At 37.9% G+C, this 13295-nt stretch overlaps 1 protein-coding gene and 1 long non-coding RNA gene across 8 annotated transcripts in view; both read right to left on the bottom strand.

Moving 5' to 3' along the window:
• The window catches only part of LOC125914812 (uncharacterized), a 292117-nt gene that overhangs the window by 92036 nt on the left and 186786 nt on the right, over positions 1–13295 (bottom strand). The window lies entirely within an intron of this gene.
• ARHGAP28 (Rho GTPase activating protein 28) overlaps positions 1–13295 on the bottom strand; it is a 190291-nt gene that overhangs the window by 22931 nt on the left and 154065 nt on the right. For all 7 annotated transcript variants that reach the window (XM_049620405.1, XM_049620406.1, XM_049620404.1 and 4 more), the window contains 4 exons: positions 11348–11510; positions 5161–5243; positions 2356–2553; positions 1896–2009 (listed from right to left, as the gene is read on the bottom strand). In XM_049620405.1, coding sequence (XP_049476362.1) covers positions 1896–2009; positions 2356–2553; positions 5161–5243; positions 11348–11510 — 558 coding nt within the window. The remainder of the gene's footprint in view (positions 1–1895; positions 2010–2355; positions 2554–5160; positions 5244–11347; positions 11511–13295) is intronic.

Genomic DNA, 13295 nt, shown 5'->3' with positions numbered 1-13295 from the left:
TTTAAAAGAAAAAGTTGGAACTCTTAATTTTCAATTTCAAATCTTAAAACAAAGCTACAGTAATCAAAACAGTGTGTTGTTGGCATAAGGAGAGACATATAGATAAATGTAACAGAAGTAAGAGTCTGGAAATAACTACTACATCTATGGTCAATTTTCAACAATAGTGTCAAGACCATTTGTTGGGGGAAAGATTCATCTTTTTAACAAAAGATGCTGAGATACTGGATAGCTACATGCAAAAGAAAGAACTTGTATACTCCTACTTCATATTACATACTACAAATAACTCAAAATGGAAGAAAGATGTAAATGTAAGAACTAAAACTAGAAAATTCCTGGAAGAACACAAAGAGTTCAAATCTTCATGACCTTAGATTTGACAAAGGATTGTTTGATATGACAACAAAAACATGACCATCAAAAGAAATAGGAGATAAATTATACTTCATCATGACTAAAAACCTTTGTGCATCAAGGGACACAAACAAGAAACTGAGAAGACAACCCACGGAAGGGGAAATAATATTTTCCAATCATACATCTGATAAGGGACTTGTATCTAGAATATATGAAGAACCCCTACAACTTAATAGTAAAAGGACAACTGAATCAAAAATTGGGGAGGAAGCTAAATAGACATTTCTCCAAGGAAGATCCACAAATGGCCAACAGGCACATGAAAAGACGCTCAACATCATTAGTTTTCAGGGAAATGAAAATGAAAACCACAATGAGGTACCACTTTATATGCCACTAGGATGGCTAGAATAAAACTTTCTGATAATAAGTTTTTGTGAGGATATGGAAAAATCTAAATCCTCACACACTACTGGTGAAAATGTAAAAATGGGGCAGTTGCTTTGGAAAACAGTCTGGCAGTTCCTCAGATGACTCAACACAGAGTTGCTTTATTACCCAGCACACACCCAAGAGAAGTAAAAACATATGTCCACATACAAACTTATAAATGTTTGTAGCAGCATTATTCATAATAAGCCAACAGTATAATCAACCCAAGTGTCCATCAATAAATGAATGGATAAAAAGATATGTGGAAATCCATATAATGGAATACTGTTTGGCCATGGTTCATGGATGAGCCATGAAATATAATGCTAAAGAAAATATACCAGTCACAGAAGACCACATATTATATGACTTAATTCATTAAAAGTCCCAAATAGGGAACTCTATAGAGACAGAAAGTGGATAAGCTGTTGCTTAGGACTGGCAGGAGGAAATGGTAGAGGTGTGCCTAGGGCGATGATAGCCAAAGGGTATGGTATTTTTTTCCAGGTGATGAAATGTTCTAAGGTTGATTGCACTGATGATTTCACATATCTGTGAATATACTAAAAACTATTGAATTTTACACTTTAAATAAAAAACTGTATGATATGAGGATTGTATCTCAATACAGTTGTTTATTTGTTACACAAACTATGCTAAAGCAAAAATTCTTTGAAATGCAATGAAGATTAAAGACTAATCTTGAAGACTAAATATTCTTTTATTATCCAATCACTAGAGAAATCGTTCTCTATTTATTAGACATACTAGATACTGGAATGCCCTAATTCTAGTTGACACGGGACTAAAAGGTTGACTTTTATCTTTTGTGAGAACTATTTTAGACTTAAGTACTTAACAGAGTATTAAATAATCTTCCAGATAGACCTATTTCAAGAACTTAAACCAGAAGCACATATTTCAACAAAATGGAAAGACCACAGTACTCTGTTATGAACACCATTTCCATAATGTTTATGGTCACAAGACAGATATTTTGTGAGAATATTTTGGTTATAAATTACAAGCTACTTTGTGTTATGCTTTGAGGAATAAAAACCTGGGCAGTAACAACATTTGCGCCCTTAGTTTCTTGCCATTACCTCTCGTTCTATGGTCTTCCTCCTCAGCAGCTTTCTGACACTTGGGAGCTGCTTCTTTAACAGCATCGTAGCTTCGTTCATTCTTCTGACTTGCATGATTAGGAAAGATGGAACCTGGAGAAGAAACACTACTTGAATCGAAAGGAAAGTGTTTGGATTAAAACTCCCCGGTAGACTCCATCTTCAGTTATGGTAACTCCTCCTGGCCACTCAGTATCCTGGAAACAGACTGTGGCATTTGTCTTTACATTTTAGAGAAAATGAGAAGCACTCTTGTCTAAGAGGGGAAACATATTCAGGAACAGTCATGAAAGTATTTACAAAGATGCCACAGGCAGCCTGGGATGATCTTATATTTCCTCCTGTGACTAAGGGTATCGCTCGCTCGTGGAGTCTTTACATTTCCTGGGTGCTGGTGGACTTCCAAAGAAAACATCACAGTCATCACACCGTTACTCACCTTCCACAGAATCTTTTGGTATTTAAGCATTAGGCGGATGATGTGGGCTGCAGTGTTTGCTAACTGTAGTTCTTCATAATCAGAATGTTTGCTTCTACTGAAGAAAAGGTTTGGTGCCATTACAGTAGAAATGTTCCATACACTCATTCGGTTTTTTGATTCGTTGGCAATCACTTTATTGAAGAATGTCATGAGGGCCTAGCAAGAAACGGCAGTCACACTATTGTAGATTATCAAAAGGCACCACTAGGTGCTGTCATTCATTTCTATACCCGTTCATGGTGCCCTCTAGAAAACTGTCAGAACTACAGCATGGCTATATAGCATGGCTAAATGTGTAATGCTGTCTCCTTTATTACTTAAAAGTGCTAATGAGATATGTGAACTGTTCACTCAATTGTCTGCTTCATGAAAGTATTCCATTTCTATAGCGTTTATTATATTGGAGTCTCTATAAGTAAAAGTTTGCATTGTTTTATTTTCTTTATCCAAAATGAGGTTGACAAATATTAAAGTTATGTAGTAAAACCGGGAAGAGGAAACACTGCAATTCAAATAAACATGAAGTTTTGTTATGAAGGAAGAAAAGGAATCCTTAAAAACACCTTAATTAAAATAAAAATTAATGTTTATTTATTTTTGAGAGGCAGTGAGAGAGAATGAGCAGGGGAGGGGCAGAGAGAGAGGGAGACACAGAATCCGAAGCAGGCTTCAGGCTCTGAGCTGTCAGCACAGAGCCCGATGTGGGGCTCGAACCCATGAACTGTGAGATCATGACCTGAGCCCAAGCGAAGTTGGATGCTTAACCGACCGAGCCACCCGGAACCCCTAAAAACACCTTAATTTAAAGCATTGTGATTGAAAACTATTTACTGTTTCCTTGGGAAAGGAAAATCCATTTAAAAAAAAATGTGTATCTCATTAGTCAGTCCAAATGTAAACTCAATTGAAAAATTAAAAAATTTTACTTTCTGGGGGTCATTTTTCCATGCTTTTCAGTTTTCAAATCTTCAGCAGACCAAAGGGAAATGCTTACATGAAGTTGTTCTTGGCATTTAAAAAGAGAGAGAGAGGGAGAGAGAGAGAGAGGGGGAGATTTGAGAAAGCTTAAAGTTTGGCTAAGCCACCAAAGTACAGATACTTATCAGAACCTTCTGAAATTCACCAAGAGGGCTGAAATCTTTAAAAAAGAAAGAAAAGAGAATAAAAGATATTCTTTAGTTTTTCAAGTTTGAATCTGCTGTAGTATTCTTAATGAGAAAATGGGTAGCACATAATAGGAATTAATAGTTAACATTAATTTGAGGGTTTAATGTGAGCCAAGCATTATTCTTAATACTTCATATATATCACTGACTTTGTCATCATTACAAACCCTGTGAAGTGGGTACTATTATTAATTCTGTTTGACAGATGAGGAAGCTAATGAAAAAATTAAAGTAGCTTCACCCAGTGTGAATTAAGTAAGTGGCAAAGCCAGGATTTGACCTGAGGAAATCTAATTCTTGAGTCAGAGCTCTTGACCTCTACCACACCAGCTTCAATCCTAGATCCAGTCACACTGTAGAGTGGGAAAAAATTTGTGTATTTGTGTGTGTGTGTGTGTGTGTGTGTGTGCGCGCGTGTGTGTATGTGTAACCTCTTCACCAGTGCCATGATGTTTTTGAGGATCTTGTTAGAAAAGTATCGAATTACTTGTTTCTGAACAAAATATCTGATACCAGATGCATCCTTTTTTCCCTTTATATATAAAAGAACATTGTTGAACACAAACCCCAAAAACAAGCTAATAAATTTCCAGCTTTTGAAAAATTATTGAATTACATTAGACACAGACATTCTTATGTCATATCCAATTCCCATCCTTGGGCTGAGGATATGATATAATTGACATACATTATAATTGACCTAGATATTTTTATTAGGTAGGAGGAAAGGTCCTCACCAAATTGAAATGTCTGATAAGAGGCAGCAGAAAGAATCACCTTTGTTTTCAAGCGTTATGTTTACTGGCCTCAAAATTACGGGCTCTTTCCAGCTCATCTTAACTCAGTTTCATTTCAAAGATTCCAAACACCTGTTGTACTTATAACAAATTTCCCACTGCATACAGAATCATTACAAAATAACAAGAGGACCTTTTGATTTTTGCCAACATAAAGCAAAGAAATAAATCTGAAATAAAGCGAAGAATATTCGGGAGAATAATGCAGTATGATTCGATTAAATGTTCTATTATATATTAATGGAGAAATTATTTTTCTGAGTCTAATTTTCCTAATCTGTAAAATGAGGAGACCCTATCAGGTGATCTCCAAAATTCCAAGATCTTAGGATTCTTTAATTATTTTTGTAAACTTTAAGACCCAAACATTTTACAAATTTCATTTAAATCAGTGATTTCAAATTTCCTCCATGAGTACACTCCTTGGATCTTTTGCCACTAGATTGGAGTGAGCAGCTTATAGAGTTTTATATTCTGCAGCTTACAAAATGGTCTCATTTACTTCTAACATTACGTGCTTCTCCTCCTGCTAACCCTAGCCTGGTGCCAGGCACTAGACAGATACTCAGTACCTCTTAATGGATTGAATGAATAGAACTGAAATGTTCAAAGAAGATTCCAGGATTTACATTCGTTCCTGCCTTCCTCAGGAGAACACCAGTGGGAATGCGCAAAGACAATTATAGGTTGGCAGTGTGCTGAGCTGGCTTAGTCAGTTGTCATCTTGGGTTCCATTTTTCCATCTGAACCATTTTCTCTAAGAAGGGCCAATCACAGACCATGAGGTTGATACCACATACCTGAGCTGTGTCTCTGTTGGCATCGGGCAGGGCCATGACCATGAGGTGTAAAGCTTGAAACTGTACTTTGATGGGAGGCCCTCCTAACAAGAAAACAGAAATAACCACACATTTTGAACAACACTGAAGCATTCTGACAGCATTTCTTCCTAACATCTGGTGGCACAGGAGGGCTCCTGACAGCTTTCAGTGGTAAAGACTCAGGTTTTGTGCCCAAAAATGTAAATTTGTTAACCTGGACAAGAGCCTCAGTCTATCAACTCCTTTTTCACATCCCATGATGCCACTGTAGAGACAGGTGGCCAGTGAGAGCCTCAAAATAATTCTAGATTTGTATAACATTTCCCTTTTCAAAGTACTTCCAGTGGCCCTGCTTTACTTGTATGCTATAAACAGAAGGTTTAAAAGCTCAAGTCAACAGAAAGTAAATCTTGTTTCCACATGATGAGGCAGCAAAGTATAATTATTAGGAGCACAGATTCTAGAACCAGGTTCAAATCCTGCATCTACTACTTAGTTACTGAATGACCTTGGGCAGGCTATTTAAGCCCTCATTGCTACTATTTTACCATCTGTAAAATGGGAGTAGTCATACCTACCTCATTTGGTTGTTACAAAGACTAAATGAGTTAGTATGTATAGCGTTTGCATCAATGCCTGTACATAGTTACCTCTGTATGTGTCCGTTCTTTTTATTATGATTAATGACACTTATTCTAGATCTACAGTTGGATCTCCAGATTCTTGAGTATTTTATTCCTGGATAATGACAGAAGATGGCGCCAGAGGGCTGGCATTCATACTTGAGTATTCTCAAAGCTGGCTTTTTTCCCCCGTTTTAGGGAAAGAATTTTAGGGATTCCATCCACAACTGGATAATCCACAACCAGCTGTGCTGAAAATGTAGCGCATATCAGAGCATTCTAGGCTTTTCTTTGTCTCTCTGTATTCTCTTCACAATAGTCTCTTGGTGGGGAGTTCCTGAAGGGAAGCATTATGTTCTAGCATCCCTGGAGAGTTTTCAAGTTGAAGTAAAATCTATTTATATTCAGTGGATAAAAGGTAGTCAACTGCCTATAAGGCTACTTAGCTTTACAGCAGTGGAAACACTCTTGTGACAAGCTACTGGGTTACAGGAGATGGTGCGCATCCTAGTTAGCAGTAGATGACTAATGTATATAATCATGTAACGGACAAACAGTTGGGAACATTATTATAGGGCTGTATCATTCTCTTGGCATAATCCCCATGTGGATTTTTAGAAATTTATGTAAAACTTGTAAACAAGAATGACACAGGTTCAGGATGTTTTTGAAAATGGCCAATGTACACTGATGTGAGTTTACCTGATTAATAGGAACTATCAGGAGCATATCTCAGTATAAAGCACTGAGGGACACATAAGGCATTATTTTAATGCATAAACTGCAGGCTAATCTTCTCATGCAACCAAAAGTGTTCTTTGGCTGGCTGGGGGAGCAACAAATGCAGCTGCAGGTTCTGTATTTCTACTAATTTCAGAGCAATTATGAAAATACTTTTAAGACTAAAACTCTGTAAACTGGCAAATAATCTATTTTCATTTTATTTAGGTAACTTGCCCCTACACCATTTCGTGGTTAACCGTTTTGTAGTTAATTCATTTACTGCACCCTGGTTAGGATTATTTTCCCAGGAAGTTATTAACTTTTCATAAAAGCATCTAACGCTTGATGGATGAACTATTAGTCTTTTAATTTTGTGGACAATTTTGGGGCCGAGTTTGGGAAGAGAAAGCAATTACACTCAACGATTACATTCTCCAAACCCCATTTTAGAGAATAAAGAATGGCAGCTTAAACACACGTATCCACAATTTCTTCCTTCAGAAAATCTCGTTATAACTAGAGCTTACACTAAGGTAGCAAAAAGGCCATTTTCCCTGCTGGTAGGAGTCCAGAACTCTGGGCTTCCTGCGGGGTCGGCTGCTATCAAATCAATCTCTGCAACATAGTATTTTTCACTTTCAAAGTCATACAAAGAAACGTGGACTCCTCTGTGAACCTTTTCAGGATATTTTCCAGATTTTCTCCCTTCAATGAGGTGTACTGGCTGCGGTCAGATGGGGAACAACGATGCTACAGAAACTAGTGTATTTGTATACCTTTCTTAATAGGATTCTCTGACCAGATCTGGTATAATTTTATAATACCAAGAAGCCACAAACACAATAAAATCCTCTGTGGCACCACTTTGTTTTAACGAAATTATTTAGTATATACACGACAGATTAAAGTAAAGATAATACTTCTGCAGCCCATTTTCCAGGAGAGCAAACTATGCAAAAAATCCTATTTTGGGGGGCTTATAAACTGAAGGGAGGAACTCTTGCTTCTGTATGGCTGAGTAAGCTCCTTCCTGACCAACCCTCCTGAAGGGAACTATAAACGCTGGACAAAATGCAAAAAACAACTCCCTCAGGCAGTGGAGAATTAATAAAAGCAGGCAGATTTAGAAGACTGGACACCTGGAATTAGAGAACGGCACAGGGAGAGTTTCCCACTTCTCTAGCTTTTAGTCTGAGGTCAAGCTATAGTCAGTATTGCATGAGGTAGCTACAGCTCCAAAAGAAAACTCCAGTCTTTCTGTCCTCAACAGCTAAAAGACAGGATTCGAGATGCCTACAACCACTGGGAAATTATGGGCAAAGGCCCTGATTCTGGCATAAAGTCCTGGCTGACCTAAACCAAGAATGTATGGAGTAGCACAGGTAAGGATTAAATAACTAGACTGATGGTTGAGCTGCTTCCAAAAGACCACTGGCAATTTGAGTTCAATTTGGGTCGAAATAAATGGTTAGCTTAAATACAAACAAACAAACAAATGACAAAAACCATAAGAGAACTCCAAACCTCACTCTTTGGGGAAAATATGGAACACAGAGTCTCCGAAACACAATATTTACACTGTTCAGGATACAGTTTAAATTTACTTGACATGCAAGAGTGGTGCATTCTCAAGGGAAAAGACAATCAACAGAGACCAACCTTGAGATGACCCACATCTGTGGGATTAGCAGACAAGGATTCCGAAGCATCTACCATAACTATGTTCAGTGATGTGAAGGAAAGTATTCTGATAATGAATGAAAAGATAGGCCATCTCAGCAAATAAATAGAAAATACTTAGGGGCACCTGGGTGGCTCAATTGGTTGAGTATCTGACTTCGGCTCAGGTCATGATCTCACAGTTCGTGGGTTCAAGCCCTGAGGTGGGCTCTGTGCTGACAGCTCAGAGCCTGGAACCTGCTTTGGATTCTGTGTTTCCTTCTCTCTCTGCCCCTTCTTTACTCACTATCTGTATCTCTCTCCTTCAAAAATAAACAATAAAAAAAAGAAAGTAAATACTTAAAAAGGAGGCAAGAATATGACAAAAGAGGCAAAAATATACAATGAGGAAAAGATAATCTCTTCAACAAATGGTGCTGGGATAACTGGACGGTCACATAAAAAGAATGAAACTAGACCCCTGCCTTATACTATACACAAAAATGAACTCAAAATGGATTAAAGACCTAAATGTGAGACCTGAATCCATAAAAATTCTAGAAGAAAGCATAGGCAGTAATCTCTTAATATCAGCCATAGAAACACTTTTCTAGATCTATCTCCACAGGCAAGGGAAACAAGAGCAATATTAAACTATTGGGACCACACCAAAATAAAATACTTCTGCATAGTGAAGAAAATCATCAACAAAACAAAAAGGCAACCAACTGAATGGGAGAAGATATTTACAAATGGTATATATGATAAGGGGTTAGTATTCAAAATATATAAAGAACTTATATAACCCAACCCCCCAAAACCCCAAATAATCTGATTTAAAAAATGGGCAGAGAACCTGAATAGACATTTCCCTAAGAAAACATACAGACATAAAAATGGCCAACAGACACATGAAAAGATGCTCAACATCAGTAATCATCAGGGAAATGGAAGATCAAAACCACAATGCGATATCACCTACACCTGTCAGAATGACTAAAATAAAAAACACAAGAAATTACAAGTGTTAGCAAGGATGTGGAGGAAAAGGGACCCTCGTGCACTATTGGTGGGAATGCAAACTGGTACAGGCACTGTGGAAAACAGCATGAATGGTCCTAAAAAAATTGAAAAGGTAAATACCATATGATCCAATAATTCCAGTATTCAACTAATAAAAATAAAAACACTAATTCGAAAAGATATATGCACCCCTATGTTTATTGCAGCATTATTTACAACAGCCAAGACAGGGAAGCAACCCCAGCATCCGCTGATAGATGAATGGATAAAGAAGATGTGGTGTGAAAAATAAAATAGAGAAGATGTGATGTGTGCATGTATGTGTATATACACATTCGACGTATACCATGTGTGTATGTATATACATATATACATACAACGGAATATTATTCAGCCATAAAAAAACAAAATCTTGCCATTTGCAACAACATGCATGGATCTACAGGATATAATACTAAGTGAAATAAGTCAGAGAAAAAAAGGGTCACATAATTTTAATCACGTGCAATTTAAGAAACTAAACAAATGAACACAGAAAAAGAGAGACAAACAAAAAACCAGACTCTTAAATACAGAAAATAAACTGGTGGTTGCCAGAGGGGGGTGGGCAGGAAAGGGATGAAAAATATAAAGGGGATTAAGAGTACACTTATCATGATGAGTGCTGAAAAATGTATGGAATTATTGAATAATTACACTGTATACCTGAAACTAATACAACACTGTGTATTAACTATAATTCAGTTTTTAAAAAGTACCAACTAGAAACTCTAGAACTGACAAAACACAGTATCTGAAACACAAAAAGAATGAAGCTAACTAGCTCTTCTCTGTTTCTTTGAGAGTTTCTCTCATAAAACAAAACACTACCTCATACGAAGAAAAGAGATACTGGTCACAGATGGCATGTGAATTAAAGCTTAAGAAAAAAACCTGCCTTGCCTATCATATTCTCTTCTATGAAGACCCAAAGGATTATATTATGAATCTGGTTTAGTTAAAATTTTTACAGACTTAGAACCTATTAATATTTAGGACAAGTTTTGTCATAAAACTTAGAACCTGGCCATTATTTTCTTTCTGGTGGTTTTAAGGATTTTATAGTTCTGGTAAACCTGCAGAAAGCTGTAAACTGGCAGATATAGATATCATTTGTTAGGCTCACACAGTGTTTTCACATTTGAATCTGTGGCTGATATTTTCAAATTAACAGTTTCCCCATTAAAGTGTGGATTTTGGCTCTCACTCCCGCATGGTAACCATTATCTAGAGTTGAGCAGTGGCCAACCTCTTTATATGGGGTGTGTCCTTTCTGTTTGTCCCTGGTGTTTTCTGTCCATTTGGAATTGCCATTTATTTAAGGCTTGTACACAGTTAGGCTTGCGACCCCCGAGTTCCTCAGGTTAGCAGGCAAAGCCCCCATCATGTAGCCCCATTCTACTTTCCTAAATCTCTCTTTTGTCACATCTCTACAATAGTCAACCCTGAGGCTGAAACCATGCCAAATTATTCCCTCACTGCCAAATACAACACACACTTTCCAGTTTCCATGCTTTTATCCAAGTTCCTCACTTAAGGCCTAATCTAGGGGACTGTAATTTTCAAAAACACTATAGTGATATTGTAATTTTCAGAGACAAAACATCTTCTGTGTAGCCTATATTGTGTGTTACACATCATCAAACCCAGGACTTCAGGTTTAAAGAAGGGAGAGACCTTCTATATTTGGAAGGACTATTACACATGAGGCACAATTCTAGATGTCTTCATTCAATAACCATATCAACCCTGACAAGCAATTATTATACGTAATTTGTAGGTACAGCAATGAAGCTGAGAAAGGTTGATTACACGGCTAACAGATGGCTGAGCACGAATTCAAATCTCAAGAGCCTGACTTTCAACAATCTTCTCTTTTAACAATTACAAAACCCTCTAACTTTTATCTACCAAACTTAATATATAAATATGAAAAGAGATGATTGTCTACCACCGAACTCAATACTTCACTAAGCACTTCCAGGAAATAGCAAATCTGTACATTTACGACCACATGTGATTATGCATTTTTCTTCTGCTCTGTGGCACTTTATTGACCTGATATGTTAGTCCGTTCACACTTAACTTCTTCTACCTACTTTCCATTAGAGTGATGAAGGCAGGTATATATTCCACGGGGAAGAGAGAGGTGGGTAGTTCTCTGAAAAATGCTTTCAACATTACTGCAGCTTCTCTATGGCACATTCTGTCCCATTTAAATTTATCAGAATTAAACTTGGCATCCAGTTCTTCACGGTATTGCTGAAAATCAAGAAAAACAGTCAACATTCAAGGCGTTTTTTTTTTAACCACCTGACCCCCTTTTTCCCTTATAAAAACTGTCATTACATAAATTATTTTTGTAAACAGGTTGAAAAGCCAACATCTCCAAAGCCTTACTTTTTCAACATAATTAATGAACTGAAATAGCTATTTCTGAATGAATTCTTCTAAAACCTTTTAAGAATAATGTTAATATGGGGCACCTGGGTGGCTCAGTCGGTTAAGCACCCAACTTTGGCTCAGGTCATGATCTCATGGTTTGTGGTTTTGAGCCCTGCGTCAGGCTCTGTGCTAACAGCTCAGAGCCTGAAGTCTGCTTTGAATTCTGTGTGTGTGTCTCTCTCTCTCTTCCCTTCCTCCACTTGCTCGCTCTCTCTCTCCCAGAAATAAATGAACATTAAAAAAAAAAGAAAAGAATAAGGTTAATCTTGGGGCCCTTGGGTGGCTCAGTCGATGAAGCATCTGGCTCTTGATTTCAGCTCAGGTCATGATCTCATGGTTTGTGAGACAGAACCCCATGTCGGGCTCTGTGCTGACAGTATAGGGCCTGCTTGGGATTCTCTCTCTCCCTCTCTGTCCCTCCCCCATGCACCCATGTGTGCACGCACAGTCTCTCACTCTCTCTCTCTCTCTCTCTCAAGTTTTTTGTTTCTGTGGTTTTGGCAGAATATCACCTATCCCCACAGGATAAATGTACTGATTTGACAAAGCCTTCACTACCCTTTTTTTTGTCATAATCTCTTCTTTCTGCCACCCTTGTCATCTACTTCTAAATTAGAACAAGAATGTATGCCTCTCAACTAGTTCTCATGCAGAACAAAAAATATCCCAATAAAGGAACTCTGACCTCACTGCAACATGCAAATCAATGACATCATCCCGGAGCAGTTACAGTGAAGTTTTAAGCCATGTCTTCCACATGTTTGCACGCTTGCCCAATCCTTCATGAGGTTTGGAACACTGTGTAAGTACTTTAAAAAAATTACTAAGCCTCCCTAAGTTTTAGCTGGGTTATACATTTTTCTTATGATTCATTTGATTATCAGTGCCACCATTCTCCACGATTCTTTTTCAAAGCCAAACTCATATCCTACTAACCCCCTTGAACTACATACAGAGTTTGCCTATTAATACTAGGTAGTTGTGGTCAGTTCCCCAACTGACACTACTCCAAAGAGAGAATTTTGAAAACCCTCAGTTTCTTTGAGGCCTCTGCTTTATTTACTGAGTGCTTTGAGTCACACACAGTCAGAGTCAGTCTGCGCATCCGACCTTTCCCAACCAAGTTGCTGCACATTAACCAGTCCAGACACTAATGCTCTCATCATTCCCCGAGCCCGCAACACTGGGGACACTCTGGCAGGACACAGTCCTTACAGAGACAGACATGATTCCAAGCCACCCTCTAGCCCTTACTAATGACAGCAAAAGGAGATTTTTTTTCTTGTCCTTGAGAAGCTCTCAATCTAATAGGAATAATAGAGCAAATAAAGCAATGTTTTGCTGATAAATACACTCTGTAAAGCACTGAAGCATACATATAAAGGCTTTCCTAGAATAAAAGAAGTAGAGAATAGACTGGGCTCTGGTAAGAGGAGGATGCATGAGATCCATTCTCTGCCTCTGACCATCTTGTGGTCCAGTGAATGGGACTGTCTTGTGAGTTCATGATGTAACTCAGAGCACATACTAGATGCACTGCAGCCATGAAAGAGGAGAATCTAACTCTTCTCAGGCCAGCTCTCGAGTCTGAGGAGCTTGTCA

This window comes from Panthera uncia, assembly GCF_023721935.1.
Source record: "Panthera uncia isolate 11264 chromosome D3 unlocalized genomic scaffold, Puncia_PCG_1.0 HiC_scaffold_8, whole genome shotgun sequence".
Classification (NCBI taxonomy): Eukaryota; Metazoa; Chordata; class Mammalia; order Carnivora; family Felidae; genus Panthera; species Panthera uncia.
This window is presented reverse-complemented; position numbering and strand designations above follow the sequence as displayed.